Source organism: Maylandia zebra, linkage group LG3 (assembly GCF_041146795.1).
Source record: "Maylandia zebra isolate NMK-2024a linkage group LG3, Mzebra_GT3a, whole genome shotgun sequence".
NCBI classification, from domain to species: domain Eukaryota; kingdom Metazoa; phylum Chordata; class Actinopteri; order Cichliformes; family Cichlidae; genus Maylandia; species Maylandia zebra.
In genome coordinates, this window is record NC_135169.1 from 30791556 (window position 1) to 30808414 (window position 16859).

The 16859-nt window shown below is 38.6% G+C and overlaps 1 protein-coding gene across 1 annotated transcript in view; it reads right to left on the reverse strand.

Annotated features, from left to right (window-relative positions):
- The window catches only part of LOC106675852 (Fc receptor-like protein 5), a 40360-nt gene that overhangs the window by 7642 nt on the left and 15859 nt on the right, over positions 1-16859 (reverse strand). The window contains exons 8-18 of the mRNA XM_076881692.1: positions 15422-15685; positions 15021-15299; positions 11805-12071; positions 8456-8755; positions 7819-8076; positions 1798-2046; positions 1496-1615; positions 1368-1383; positions 1198-1265; positions 507-569; positions 352-411 (exon numbers count right to left, since the gene is read on the reverse strand). Of these exons, the coding sequence (XP_076737807.1) occupies positions 352-411; positions 507-569; positions 1198-1265; positions 1368-1383; positions 1496-1615; positions 1798-2046; positions 7819-8076; positions 8456-8755; positions 11805-12071; positions 15021-15299; positions 15422-15685 (1944 nt within the window). The remainder of the gene's footprint in view (positions 1-351; positions 412-506; positions 570-1197; positions 1266-1367; positions 1384-1495; positions 1616-1797; positions 2047-7818; positions 8077-8455; positions 8756-11804; positions 12072-15020; positions 15300-15421; positions 15686-16859) is intronic.

Here is a 16859-nt window from a genome sequence, read left to right on the forward strand (position 1 = left end):
TATATATATAGAGAGAGCATACAGTATGTATGAGTTCATGTACAACCTGAATGGTGGAATATGAATATGGAATATGAATAGAGAGTGAAAACATAGGAAAAAGCAATTTATCTGTCATGCATATATCTAAGAAACAAATGGAAAGCAACTATAAATCACAAATTGGTTTAAAAATACTGTATATAAAGCAGGCAAATGTAATAATATCCAAAATATCCAAATGATCTTCGATGTGTGCAAGATTCAACTCTGGTAATATTTATTAATCCTATGAAAGTAGCCAAGCTTGGTAACTGCTAAGCTGACCTGAAACTGCATGCAATGCAAACAATGAGACTGTTATGACTTTACCTTCAACTCCCACCTTCACCTCTGAGTAAATAGTATGCTCCTGTGATTTATGATGCTTCCCTGTTTAGATAATCATATGAAAAACTTTAATAATTTGAACTTTCTCAATTATGAAAAATTATATATTCATGTTCAATGTTTTTTTACATACTCACTCTTTTTTCCAACATGTTTAAGCTGAATTACAGAGTATGTAATATCTTGTATTTCACCTGCACCTGAAATGCCAACATATCACACAGAATTAGTTTCCTTAAATTAAAAACAAAAAACAAAAATAAAAATACTAACAACAAGAAAATAGCTTTATTTGTAACTACTGTATATATTAAATCATCTCCAGTTTTTTTTCCCACATGGGTTACTGATTCATAGAGCTTAGCAGTACCTAAATTAAAAAAAATAAAATAAAATAAAATAACAAGCCAAGAGTTATTTTGTGCCAAGCAGATATCAGTTGTTTTTAAAGGTAATTACAAAGATAGAAAATCCTGAGGCCTTTTTTAGAGATTAATGAAGATTTTAGATTCATACTGTATAAATAAAAATAAATTTTCATCCATTGAAGTCATAATGATGTTGTAGTATGTGTAATTAATATACAACAATAACATTTGTAGATTCTTTCAATCAAGTAATAAAGGATACAATCAGGTATAAAAAAAATCTGGTTTAACTCCGATCTGTTATTGTCATTTTACTTTAAGTTCAACTGAAAAAGTTTCATTCTCACAGCTTTTGATTTTTAAATATATATTTTAAATAACATTCTTTTGAAAACAGATGACCAAAAACTGAAGCAAAGAATTACAGTTAGGGTAAATGAAAACTTAAAGAAGAACTGACCATGGTCAAGACAGTTGTGTTTGTGAATTTCACTCTGGTTGACTACATGATTGGTGGTGGTCATTGGACTGTATGGCATAATAAAAACATAACAATTACATGCAAAAAGTCTGATAAACGCATGCACTGCAGGTTAATAAATATATTTACTACAATAAAAAAATACCAACCTGATGAAGCCTGAATCTGTAAAAAAGACAATTGTTTCGCTGTTAATGTAAATACAATTCCCTGTTATAAATGTCACAGTTATCGTTACATTTAAATTTTGAAATTTGAAACAAGGAAAAGGTCTCACCCTTTTTTTTTCTATAGTGATAAAACGAGATTAGGACAATAATAAAGACAGAGATTCCACAAGCCAATCCAACAATCAACCACACAGGCAAAGAAGAGCTTTCAGGACATAACACACCTACTGCAAAGATAATTGCAAAAGTAGAATCAAATGACTTCAAACTTCAAAACACCCAAAATTCTTTATGGACAGCACATCACTTTATTCTTTATGATGACTGTACTTAATGATAATCATGCTAGTTCTCAAATATCAAAATGGTTTACAAAAAAACATGCGTCACATGTCTTGATCCTGCTCACCTTTAACTGACATCCAGCTCTGTGCTGACTCTCTTCCTGAGTACTGACACTTGTAGAAACCTTCATCAGACTTTGACACTGCAGAGATCTTCAGCTCCCCTCGGGTATCATTTTGAATAAGTTTGTCATTGTGATAGAAAAACACATTGGAAAGTATTTTTTGTGTTCTCAAACTGCAGCTCAGACTAACAGAAGCTCCCTCAGTCACAGGATGAACAGGACTCACCAGGATAGGACCATTACCATCATCTGTGAAACAATCACACACAATTGTTTCAGTCACATCAGCTGGTGCACACTTTGAGAAAAAAAAAAAAAAGAAGACATATAATATAGTAAGAGATAAGAATAGATTGCACAAATGCTACAAATGGCTTTTAAAATCAATCTCTGATTTCCAATCCTGAATATTTAAAAACTATTTTCACAAACCAGTACAAATTAATTGGGTTAGGTTATAATAGTAGTTTTTAATAGTTAAAATAGTTGCGAGTGTGTTAACCCTTTGAGGTCCACACCAAGAAAAAAAGCAATGGAAAAACATTTTTCTTTGCATTTCTTATTGACTTGGGTGAGTAATAACCACAATCAATATTTTTTTTCAATAGACCCTGTAGTTTTTCACCACACTGTGGTTGAAGGTGGATGGTATCATGAGTGTCATGCCACAGGACCATGTGATTTTTAGCCATATAATTGTTTAGCGTCCATATAGTACTTATTAAACATGAAATTATAATTTTGACTACTTAGAAAAATTAATTTACCAGTTACTGTACTTTGGTTAAAGGGTAATTAGTTGTGATATTTGTGATTTCCACATGTTATTCTTGATTTTTACAGTATTTACTAATATTAACTCAGGAAGTTACAAAAATTACTTACTGAGGAAATTATTTCAGCATATTCTTGCTGTGCTAACACTTAATGGGATTTATCAACAGCAATGGATAAACAAAATGGGTCTAGTGGTCTGATATTATGGCAAATAATGAATATAATAACATTAAGTTTTGTTAGCATTAGCACCATAAAGTGACAAATCAGCCGTTTGGTTGGGCAATCATGTTTAAATGATTAAACATTTAATTTCACATTTTTAATGCTGTCAAGTGACATACATCTGTTTAGTAAGTCCTCTAACACTATCATATATCAAAAAATTATATCTTCCTTCCTTAGTTTCATCAAAAACACTCAAAATATGTTGGATGATTTTTTGTTTCTGACTTCCTGGTTGGGAGAGCGATAAGAAGAGCCAACCGTTTACATTCACAGTGTCTTCTGGTGGATTTTTTGGCATTACAGATGTAAACCAATTGGTAGAAAAGATTCAATAAGGTAGGTCAATTTCAGTGAAAGCCTCCGTTAGATATAGGGCCTGAAAATGTACTCTACCAGTTGGTTGAGCAAAACTCTAAAGGTTAAGAGAGGTTTTATAAATACTTTGTTAATTGTAAGTCATGGTTAAAGATATTTTAAATCAGGGGTGTCAAACTCAAATACACAGTGGGCCAAAATTCAAAACTGGAACAAAGTCGCGGGCTAACATTAATATTTATCTAAAAAAAAAATCTTCCTCCAGATATAGGAATGAATCTTTTCTTATGGACTCAAATAAGTTTTGCTGGAAAACTGAATATGGAACAAGCAAAGCTTAATACCAAACAATATATATATTAGCTGTTTAATACCAGTAGGCCAGCTCTAATAGTAATTTGGTATGGCTTCGCGGGCCAAATGTAATTAGGCTGCGGGCCAAATTTGGCCCGCGGGCCAGAGTTTGACACCTATGTTTTAAATCATAACACTAGATGTACCAAGTGATGCACTGTCATTTACGCCAGAATTTAAAGCTAAACACACATGTAAGAGCTATATTGAAACAGATATTGTTGCTGTTTTATGATCATAATCGCTGATTAAATAGAAGCTAAAAAGGAAGTCACAATACATACAAAAAGGAGAAAATTGTGTGAGAATTGCTGCACTAAAATGGCGTTATATTAATCTACAGATTTACTAACGTGTTAGAGTAGTATTTTGAGAATTTTGATTTCATATGCATTATGGCCATTGAATACTGGTATTTCTAGATTTTAAGGAAGTAACATTTTTGTTTTACACAGACAAAGATTTTGATACTCTGGGCTGACAGACTCTGCTTTTTCCTCCAGGAGCACCGACCCCTACCCGGTGGAGCTCAAGTTGTCTTCAGCTTGTCCTGACCGCCCATGCCAGTCTTGTCCCCCACCGGGAAAGCAGTCAGTTTTGTCAGTTCTCAGGCGAAGAATAAAGTTGGAGTGAGAAGTGAGGTCTCTTATGTCATGTTTGTTTACCTCCACATTACTATAAAATAATTTTTACAGCTGTTTTTAGGATCTTTAGGCCTTTAGGATCACGAATGTCAATTAAAAAAAAAAAAATACAAAATCTGACGTTACAGAAAACATAAATGGGTCAATGTTGTTGCCAATCATTCAGCCAACTTAGGACCTAATGAAAATAATAACCAAAGACTTCTTGAAATGTAGTTTATAGAATATGTCTATGAAGGTTCTCAGTCATCCAGGTCATCGTAGTCTAAGCTTGGAAAGAAAAGCGTCTGGACTTCTTTAAGTTGCTTGAAGACATGGGATGGTGGGACTCTCCACCATTTGACCCTAGAACTGTAGAAGCTTCTCGGATGACAGGTGAAACGTCTTGTGGAGATCAGAGAAATATTTTACTGCTATTATTCATAGTCATCATCATTACCATTGCATTAATAACATTAATAATATAATCTACAGCATTGATATTGTATTCAGATGTTTAAACATATTGGCACCCAAATAGCCTTTATTACAGGTGCAGTTATAACCACTTTAAACTGTTGAGTTAAATCTATAATCTTAAATGCTTTGGAATGCTTTTTATAATCTTAAATGTTTATATGTAGATTACATTGCATTATAAAAGAAAGGCCTAACTGAGTACACTCTGTGCCAAAGTAGACAGGAAGCGCAGGCTTTTGCAGAGCGTGCTTGTGAAGGTGAAACTAAAGCAGAGTCTAAGTGTAAGTTACTTTGAGGAGCTGTTGGGAGGATGCTATTTGAATAACCAGGTTATTCATTATTGTCTTTTATTCATTTATATCTTTTGATTAAGCTTTTAGTAGAGGTTCTTGATTAAAACATTTATTCAACATATTACAGATATAGTTTCAGTTAGGTTATTATGCACATGAGAATTGGCCTCTCTTCTCATACAGTGGGGCAAAAAAGTATTTAGTCAGCCACCGATTGTGCAAGTTCCCCCACTTAAAATGATGACAGAGGTCAGTAATTTGCACCAGAGGTACACGTCAACTGTGAGAGACAGAATGTGAAAAAAAAAAAATCCATGAATTCACATGGTAGGATTTGTAAAGAATTTATCCGTAAATCAGGGTGGCAAATAAGTATTTGGTCACCTCAAACATGGAAAATCTCTGGCTCTCACAGACCTGTAACGTCTTCTGTAAGACACTTTTCCGTCCCCCACTCGTTACCTGTATGAATGGCACCTGTTTGAACTCATCATCTGTATAAAAGACACCTCTCCACAGCCTCAAACAGTCAGACTCCAAACTCCGCCATGGCCAAGACCAAAGAGCTCTCGAAGGACACCAGGAAAAGTATTGTAGACCTGCACCAGACTGGGAAGAGTGAATCTACAATAGGCAAGCAGCTTGGTGTGAAGAAACCAACTGTGGGAGCAATCATCAGAAAATGGAAGACATACAAGACCACTGATAATCTCCCACGATCTGGGGCTCCACGCAAGATCTCATCCCGTGGGGTCAAAATGATCATGAGAACGGTGAGCAAAGATCCCAGAACCACACGGGGGGACCTGGTGAATGACCTGCAGAGAGCTGGGACCAAAGTAACAAAGGTCACCATCAGTAACACACTAAAACGGCAGTGAATCAAATCCCGCAGTGCCAGACGTGTTCCGCTGCTGAACCCAGTGCATGTCCAGGCCCGTCTGAAGTTTGCCAGAGAGCACATGGATGATACAGCAGAGGATTGGGAGAATGTCATGTGGTCAGATGAAACCAAAGTAGAACTTTTTGGTATAAACTCAACTCGTCGTGTTTGGAGGAAGAAGAATACTGAGTTGCATCCCAAGAACACCATACCTACTGTGAAGCATGGGGGTGGAAACATCATGCTATGGGGCTGTTTTTCTGCCAAGGGGACAGGACGACTGATCCGTGTTAAGGACAGAATGAATGGGGCCATGTATCGTGAGATTTTGAGCCAAAACCTCCTTCCATCAGTGAGAACTTTGAAGATGAAACGAGGCTGGGTCTTCCAACATGACAATGATCCAAAACACACCGCCCGGGCAACAAAGGAGTGGCTCCGTAAGAAGCATTTGAAAGTCCTGGAGTGGCCTAGCCAGTCTCCAGACCTCAACCCCATAGAAAATCTGTGGCAGGAGTTGAAAGTCCGTGTTGCTCGGCGACAGCCCCAAAACATCACTGCTCTCGAGAAGATCTGCATGGAGGAATGGGCCAAAATACCAGCTACTGTGTGTGCAAACCTGGTAAAGACCTATAGTAAACGTTTGACCTCTGTTATTGCCAACAAAGGTTATGTTACAAAGTATTGAGTTGTATTTTTGTTATTGATCAAATACTTATTTGCCACCCTGATTTACGAATAAATTCTTTACAAATCCTACCATGTGAATTCATGGACTTTTTTTTCACATTCTGTCTCTCACAGTTGACGTGTACCTCTGGTGCAAATTACTGACCTCTGTCATCATTTTAGGTGGGGGAACTTGCACAATCGGTGGCTGACTAAATACTTTTTTGCCCCACTGTAAGACAAAGTTCGTGTGAGGTCGAGCCACACACACCCACACAGTAGATGGACTCATTTATAGGTGAAAGTTTAATTATAGTTTGCTTGTGACTGCAAAATTGTGCCTGCAAAAGAACAGTTTGTTGCAGAATGTGTGCCTGATGTTCCAGATGATAAGTGGGCGTCCGGCAGCGACAGGAAGCACCTGCCGCGGAGACGGAGGTGATGTTCTTTTTTATTGTGTCAAAAGTCGTCACCAGAACATTTGTGGTTTTGAAACTTATGCATGTGATGACGCATGAGGGGGCGTCATAAATTTCCCTGACGATATAAAAACAATTGCTTGTGTATTGTTAGAGAGAGATCGATGCTGATTGTGTAACAGTGTTCATCTCTCCACGCATGTGTTCATTAAAATCTTCGTTTGACCTAACCCTCCTGGATCAGTGTTGTTTCTGTATCCCTCCTCAATATTTTAACCCTTAACAGTCTTCAATCAACTTAAAGAAGTCTAGAAGCTTTTCTTTCCAAGCTCCTTAGTTTATAGAAATTATTTTGTTTTTGTTTTTTTTTTGTTTTTTGATAAAAATAAAAAAAAACAGTGGACCTAAATAAACATACTTTAGAGTTTAAATAAAAAGAATTGCAATTATTTTTTTAAATGTATATTTTAAGCTAAAGTAATTTTAAAAGACTGAGTCATTTAAAGTGGAAAAAAAATATTACTGTACAATATTTTTACAGCAGTTTTTGGGAAGGTCACATTTTTTTGTTTATAGGGTAAAAAGAGTCTTTTTAAGGAAACATGTCTTTGCTTACAAAAAATGCTGTGAAACATATATTATGTAACCTTATTATTAAGTAAGACTAAACCATTTAAATTCGGGTTTTATATGACATGCTAAAGGGCTGAAAAGTTGTGTAAAAATGGTGAATGAAACATTATTGTATGTTAAAAGATGAAAAAATCTTGAAAATGTAAAATCTGGCACTGGCTAAAATTTGGATGTAATTTGTTTCAATCAATAAAATTACTTTGTAGATATAACTAAAACTGCCATTTTGTCACGCAGAATTCTGTTACATTCAGAGGGAAAATTGGATAAATATTCACAATATGTGTCTTCTAAATGGTTGAAATGAAAAAAAAAAAGCAGTTAAGGAAATGTGTGTAAAAACATACCATGAACAGTGATGTTGACTGCACTGCTGAACTCTCCTGATCCAGACTCACACCAGTACACTGCAGTATCTGACTTTGATGTGTTGATGTCACATGTGGATCCAGTCATTCTGCTACAGTCAGAGAGTCGGCCGTCCTCAGAGAACTTTCTCACTCTCCACTCAGCGAACTTTCCCTCACAGGTCAGTGAGACAGAGTCAGAGGTGAAGTGTTGCACTCTGTCAGGACTCACTGTGAGAGACGCTGCTGAATGAACATCTGGAAACAACATGCAGTGAAGACACAAAGCTCACAGATGTTAGGATTCAAAATATCGTGATGAAAATGTACTTTGTTTATCCAAATCCTATGTAAGAAATAATGACTATGTAAATAAAATGAATTTAAATATCCAAAATAAAAATACTCATTGCAAAGAAAAAAACTAATTAAAAAAATAGTTGTTTCCATATTATCACATTATACAAGTGCAAAAATAATGAAAAGAAACAAAATCAGTTTGATCATAAATAAAAATGGAAATATTCAATATACACAGACATTTAATTGTCATTATTGAATTTTAATGAGCTGATATTTGGTGAAAAGAGTTGACATAAAATTGGTTTATTGTGATGATAAACAGAATCAAACTGACCTGCAGACCAGACAAATTTTGGTTGACTGTAATCAGTGTGATACTCTGGGTCTCCTCTTCCAGCTCTGCACACATATCCTGCTGTGTGTGTCTGTCCATGAATGATGTAGGAGTTGTTTGCAGTCCCATTGCCATCAGGTAGCAGCTCATAACTGGAGGATTTCTGTGATAGATCAGGAACAGCTTTATACCAGTAGAAGCTCCATCCTGCAGACGGATGTTCAACCTCACAGTTCAGAGTTACTGAGGCTCCAGGACTCAGCCATGATGGAGACACAGTGAGGACAGGACAGGGTTTATCTGTTGAAAAACAATTTTCTCAGAAAACATGTCTAGTAGCATTTCTTAAGACTGAATTCAACTTTTCACCATATATACATACACACATATATATACTAGGGGTGCAACGATATTCGTATCGATATTGAACCGTTCGATACAGTGTTTTCGGTTCGGTACGCATATGTATCGAACAATACAAAATTTGTAATTTATTTTATCAACTTTCCTTCTGACGATGCTGTCTGTGTTGAGCGCTCAGTGAATCTGCGTTGGACTACTCCGCCTAGGCTGCACTGTCGAGCGCAGATCCACTGAGCGCTCAACACAGACAGCATCGTCAGAAGGAAGAGCGCAGGGCAAGCTAGCGAGACAGAAGTTAAGCTCTCCTTGCAACATGGCAAATTGAACCTCCCCCACCCTCATTCAGATCTGGCGTTTGGAATTATTTTGGTTTTCATGTGACGTATGACCCTGAAGGTAAGCGAGTCATGGACTAAAGTAAAACAGTATGTTGGATGTGCCACGCAATGCTCAATTACATGGGTGGGAACTAGTGTGTTAGCGCAGTTAGCTCGTTAACGTGTTGGCCGTCTAGCCCCATGCACGGGGTGATCAGGGGTAACTCGTTAACGGAGATTTGCCGTGTTGTGGCGTTAAGGTCATTTCAACGAGATTAACCTGAAAGCACAAGTGGGAACACAACGAATATGACTGCACATTTAAGCCGATATCATCCTAGTGCAAAGACAAGTGGAAGCAGACAAAAACAAGCAAGCATGCTACTAACTTTAGCCGAGTCATTTAGACAGCTGTTAGCACATGCTTCTCCTTATGGGGACCTGATATGTTTAATATGCTGCTGAGAATATAGCCCAGAAGAAGCGGATAGTATAGCTTTTATTTTGGAAAGAGACATTTCTCTGTAATAAACTCTCTTTTCCAAAGATGAGTGATTCCTCAATCAGATACAGGGCTTGCAATATCGCTAGCCCGACGTCCCGGGGCTAGCGATTTTTCCAGTCGGGCTACCAAAATCTATCTCTTCCCTGCCCATCGGGCTATTGTAGGAAGGAAAAATATATGTCAATGCTTTTGCATTGTTTCAGAAATGTAGCTGGGTAATTATGTCATTGGCATCGGTGAGCCACTGTCAATATGTGACATATTGAAATCGCGTTTGAATTTGCGCTTATTTTTTTGCTTTCACTTTGCAATCGCGCGAACTGTGTATAGAGAGCGACAGCACTGATCTGTGAGTGATGATAATTTGTGCACCAATTCCTCTGACATCGTCTTATTAATCGTTAGCTTACTATGCAAACATGACAAGTGAAATCTCCCGCAGCAAGCTTAAACATGTGAGAGGTTGATCGCGCAGAGAATCGCTGAGCTTATGTGAGTGCGTGTGTAAAAGCAGCAGGATATATATTTCAGTTCTGCTGAGCCAAATAAGACAGGTCAGGGTGAAGAAGTGACAGCCAAAGAAAAGCTTACCACAAAACGGAAAAGTAATGACAAATCAGACTATAAGGCAAAAAGAAAGTGCAGCTTTATGGTTTCATGGACAAAATAATTTCTGTGGCTGCAATATGACGAGCTAAATAACCAGGGCTGCACATAAGTGGTCTGCAGGTGCGCATTCGCTGTCAAAATAAAAAAACACGCACAAGGGTTAGGGTTAAATTTAAAAACTGTACTTTTGAGTTAAAATATATATTTATAATTTTAATAAATGACAAATTAAAAAGGCATGAACATTTTTTTTGTATCGAAAAAAATATCGAACCGTGACACCAAAGTATCGAACCGAACCGTGAATTTTGTGTATCGTTGCACCCCTTATATATATTATATATATATATATATATATACATACATACACACACACATATACATATTTACATATATACACACACACACACACACATAATAATAATGCCAAACAGGTTAAAGAAATATTATGCTGTTGTGTCTTCATCTAAATGCTGAATCGCGAATTCAGCACGATCGTGAATTTATTCTACATTGTTCTTTAAACCCCAAATCAAAACTTCACTTATTCCCTGTTGTACTCTGTGTGGTAAAATGGGTTATCCTCTTCCTTCTCTGCATGAAGGAAGAGACCTTCCCGTGACACACTGTTTTGTCCACTCGAGTTGAAAATTGCAAGGCTTAAAGGATTTCAAGTCTCATTACAAGTAATTCTATCATGACTCACAAAGATCAGTCAGTGTGACCTCCAATGTGAATTGTTTATATTTAATTCACTGTTTTAGGAATATATTTGTTATAATAATAGTAAATGTTATACTTGAAGTGTGACATAATTTACTGATCACACTCTAGAAGAATCAGATGTTCTACTGCAGAGAAATGAACACTTTCTAATCCTAAATACATTTAGTGGATACATTTTATGTACTTTGATTTCGTCTAAGAGTTAATGTCAATAATAATAATAATAATAATGTAAATGGAGAAAAATGATAAATCATATCAGCACCAGCCAAATCTTTAAATAAAATTAGGCCATTTTACAGTTTTAAATCACAGCTAGACTTTTTCCAAATTTTCTATTTAAAAAAAAGTGTGTCTAGCAATCCATTTAAAAATAAATTTAGACTAAAACAAACTGAACTAACTACACCATAATACAGTAAGTTGCTGGAATAGGTAAAACTCCACATGTGGAGCCACAGGAAAAATTCTCAGATACTCAGAAGACAAACCAGTGAATATAGAAATGGAGGAGAAGAAGAATAAAAGGAAGAAGAAATAAATAATAAATTAAGACAAATAATTATTTTTTTCTTAGTGGATGTGCTAAGACAGGTTCACCATCTGTACAGTAGATGTTGACAGGGCAGATAAGAAAGATGATGCTGTGATAGACATTGTTCTGTACTGGATCTTTCACTGTGAATACTATTATTCAACAAAGAAAAAAAACTACTTTTATTGCCATCTGAAAGTTGAGCAGCACTAAGATAGCTAGAAAGCTGTATCATAGAATAAGCCTTTTTTTTTTTTTTTTTTACCTATTATAGATGAAACATCTCGAACTTACACAATACAGTCAGTGTGATGATATCACTCCACTCTGAGAAGAAATAGTCCCTCCTGCCCCGGCAGCTGTATCCTCCACTGTCAGACTCAGTAGCTCTGATGATTCTGTATTCATTGGATGTTGGAGGTGTGTTTAACTTGGCTGCTCTCCATTCATATGTCCACTGAGCTCCTTCACCTCCCTGAATCTCACATCTGACAGTGACTGTCTCACCGCTGTATATCTGAGTCCAGGATGGCTGCAGGGTCACAGTGGGCTTACTGAGAACTGTTCACAGAAAAATATTCATAAAATAGAAACAAAATCAACAGAGAAATATTAAGATATGTATTTCATAATAATGGTAAATTTGTTGTTTTATAGTTAGGAATGGACCTGCACAAAAATAAAAAGATCATTTTCTGTTCATTTAACAGATGGAGAAAAACAGTGAGACCGTGAGGAGAGACTGTATGACTATATGACTGCCTTTTCTGGTGCCACTGTGGCTGTGGGTTTATCTGCTCTTATGAAAAGGACATATACATGTCATGAATCGCTGTGCGGCAGGCAGGAGTTGGACCTAAAATGCAAGACTCACGGACTCAGGGGATGAACTCAAAAATCACAGCTTTATTTGCTGGTAAGACAAACATACAAACTAAACTAAACTGGGGAAACAACAACCTAAGCACTCACAGAGAGACACAGGGAGATCCACACAGCATGAGGGACAACGCGACACTGACTCAGAGAAACAAAGGGTTTAAATACACTGGGAAGTAATGAGGGGAATGAGACACAGAAGGAGGGCACAGCTGGGAGAAATCAGGACTGACGAGACAAGCAAAGTAGGACACAGAGACGCGAACTTGACACAGTGGAGACCGCAACTAAGAAACACAGAGACATAAACCATAAGGCAGAGGACACAGAGGGGAACTCAAACATGCAGACACAGACTTACACAGAACAGAGGGGACACAGAGAAACATGAAGGGCAAGGGATCGAAACTAGAAACCATAGAATAACTCACACAAGTACAATAATACAAAAATCACAAAGAACTAAAAACGCTGGGTCAGGAGACCCAGGACCGTGACAATACATACATACACACACATATACTACCAGACAAAAAGTTGGACACATGTTCTTATTTAAAGGTTTTTTCTTTATTTTCATGACTATTTACACTGTAGATTCTCACAAGACATAGCCACCCCTCGCTTCAATAACTGCTTTACACACTCATTATCTCAATGACCTGATGTTGTCACCTGAAATGGTTTTCCAACAGTCTTGAAGGAGTTCACAGAGATGATGAGAAATATCAAACAATCAAACACCAGTTTTGGTCAAGTTACTTGAAAAAAGTAATCAGTAACTAATTACTGATTACTTCCCCAAAAAAGTAATCCCGTTACTTTACTTATTACATATTTTCAAAAGTAATTATTTACTTAGTTACTTTTTAAAAACACGATTTACAACCTGAAGAGGTGATAAAGCGATAGATCTTTCAGCCCAATTGTACTTTTTCTGCATAACCCATCATACAAAATGTAATCAAATGGAAAAGTCCCTTTTTAAAACTTGTTTTATTAGTTTTAATCTTTTAACTTTATGCATCAAGCAAAAATTTAATTATATGCAACATTCTCTGGCTGGAAGAAATTTGTTTAATATTTAAACCTATTTTCTACACATTGCAGCACATAAAATATTTTTTTTTGTGTGTTAACACTCACTCTTTCAAATAGATGCAAGTAAAACACAGCAGAAAATAAATAAAATCAAAGACTAGCGGTCCTGTTGCTCTATTTTCACCTGTAAAGTAGGAGTGGGGTAGGCGGAGGTTTACCCTGGTGCAGGTGTGCCGCAGCGGTCAGTGGAAGAATCCGCAAGTTTCTCTGTGAGTTTCCCATTATGTCGTTGTGCACTTGGTGCTTGCTTGGAAGTTTAGGGGTTTTTTTTCGCTGTAAAAAGAAGTTTTCTTCCCACTCACAACGGACACTAATGTTTTTGTCACTTTTTATGGAATCAAACTCAAAATAAGGTCAGTACTTCCACGCTTTAACCGCTGCACGCTCATACTCTCTCCCGAACTCGATATGTGATCCATTGTTGATCTGCACACAGCTGTTGTCACGAACGTCGCACTCGCTTACGTCAATGTCATGAGACATTCTCGCAAAAAAATCACGGTTTTAGTAACGCAGTAACGCAGCGTTCCTACGGGAAAGTAACGGTAATCTAATTACCGTTTTTGCAATAGTAATCCCTTACTTTACTCATTACTTGAAAAAAGTAATCGATTACAGTAAAGCGTTACAAGTAACGCATTACTGCATATTTCTGTCAAACACAAGAAACACAAGCCGGATGGGATAGCACATCGCTGCACAACTCTGTGATAACCATGCTGGTTCAGCGTGTCTTCAATTTTGAATAAATCCCCAACAGTGTCACCAACAAAGCCCCACACTATCACACCTCCTCCTCTATGCTTCATGGTGGGAACCATGCATGTAGAGACCATCTTTTTACCTTTCCTGAGTCGCACAAAGACACGACAGGTCGAACCAAACATCTCAAATTCTGACTCATCAAACCAAAGCACAGATTCCCACTGGTCTAATGTCCATTCCTTGAGTTTCATTGTCCAAACAAATCTGTTCTGCTTGTTGCTTTTCCCTAGTTGTGGTTTCTTAGCAGATATTTGACCATGAAAGACCGATTTGCGCAGTCTCCTCTGAACAGTTGATATAGAGATGTGTCTGCTACTGAAACTCTGCGTGGCATTTATCTGGACTCCGGGCTCCTGTCAGCTGTGTACCAACCTGATTTCTGCACAACTGATGGTCCCAACCCCATTAAGAAGGCAAGAAATTCCACAAATAAACCCTGACAAGGCACAGCTGTGAAGTAAAAACCATTTCAGGTGACAACATCATGAAGCTCATTGAGAGAAGGCCAAGGGTTTGGAGCGCTGTAAACAAAGCAAGGGGTGGCTACTTTGAGGAATCTAAAATATAAAACATATTTAGAGTTTTTTATGATTTTTTTTCTTTGAATTCCATATACCTTGCTTCATAACTTCCATATCTTCAATTGTTTGAATCTACAGTTCTGTCTGACTAACAATGTAACATGCTTTGTAGACCATTGAATTCATCCTGTGCTGACCATGATGACATTTGTCAAATGGAGATCACACAACAAACATGACTTACTTGATGCTGACAATGTGAAGGCTTCACTCCACTCTGTTGAAGAATATGAGTCATCTCTGCGTCGACTCTTACACATGTAGTCTCCACTGCTGGACTCAGAAACTCTGAATGTCACATCATTATTGTGTGTCCACTGTGTGGGTGTCCTGGGTCCTCTCCATTCATACCACCACTCAGTGGTTTCACCTCCTTCCTGCACCTCACATGTCAGAGTGATCATCTCACCTCTGAATATCTGAGGCCAGTTGGGTTGTTGTTTTACAACAACTTTATTGGAAACTGTTTACACATATTAACAGTTGAGATACAAACAGAAACACGAAATCAACACAGAAAACTTCACATTGTATGTTTGATAATCATGAGTGAATGTATATTTCAAACTAAATTACTGAACTCACTGGTTTTCTCAATGGTGACATCATAACTTATATAAGTGTAGTAAACTGGGTTTCCTCTTGTTCCTCTGCAGCGGTAGATTCCTCCTTGAGATACTCTGATATCTCTGTTTTGTTTATCTCTGATTTTACCTTCATAGGTTGTTTGGGTTCGTCTGAACCACTCATATTTCCATCCATCAGAGCTCTGCACAGAGCAGGTCAGTGTCACACTGCCCCCTACTGGTATGATTGTTGTTCCTGCTGTCAGTGTGGCCCTGGGTTGATCTGCAAGTAATTTACAGGAAAAAGTAGAATAGATTGTCACTTGTCTCAGGAAGAAATTTCTTACAGCACTGATCACACTTTAAATATTCACTTTTAGTAGAAATGACTAATTACTCTGCATGTGACATATTGGACTATGTTACAAAATCAAACTCGCTCTGATTTATTATTTATTGAAAGAGAAATATCAGATATAACAGCTTTAAATTTCTCATCATACCTGTTTCCCTTTTCATTAATATTTTAATAGTTTCAGTACAGTTTCAGTATTGCTGTCCCCACACCTGTGTCCCGTGGATGCTTTACAGGACAAACGTTACACTGGTGCCAAAACCCTGGCGTGATGTCCAATCCCCAGCCTGCTCCACCTGCTCTCCCGGCGGCTCCGCTGTCCGCTCAGCCACCCGCCCAACCGCTGCAGATCTTGGGCCAGATGATGTTGGACATGGCGGCGATGGCGGCTCATCAGGCTGCCACGCAGGACCACCAGCTGGCGTTGCTTCACCAGCAATCGGAGCAGCAGACCGCAGCTCTGGGGCAGCTGCTGGGGACTGCGGCCCTCCCTCCACTGTCGGTGATGTTGCACCGGATGAGGGATGGGGAGGACCCGCTGGTGTTCATCGAGGCTTTCCAGGCCACGGCGGTGGCCTGTCACTGGCCGGAGGAGGAACGGGCCGCCTGGCTGCTGCCGCTTCTGTCGGGCGAGGCCCAGACGGCGGCTCTGAGCTTGCCCCCCGGCTCACAGGGGGTGTTTGAGGATGTGTGCTAGGTGGTGCTGGATTGTCTGGGCCTCTCCCCGGAGGATTACCGTCAGCAATTCCGGGCCAGCACGATGACGGGAGGGGAGCGGCCATTTGGATGGGCTCGGCAGCTGGAGGATACGGCAGCGAGGTGGCTGCGACCGGGCCCCTCAGCTGGGGAGGCTCGGCTGCTAAATCTGATCGTCCTCAAGCAGTTCGTGGGGGGCCTGCCTGAGGCTATGGCTCGTTGGGTCCGCTGCCACCGCCCGGCAGATCTGACAGCGGCGATTATCTGGCGGCCAACCTGGGACCCAGCCATGAGGAGGTACGGCGGAGCGCCTGTAGTCACAGCAGAGGGACGGCGGCCCTGTGGGAACGGAGCCCCAGGAACCCGTTCCGGCCGCTGCTGTCCGCCGGAACCCCGGCGGCCACCG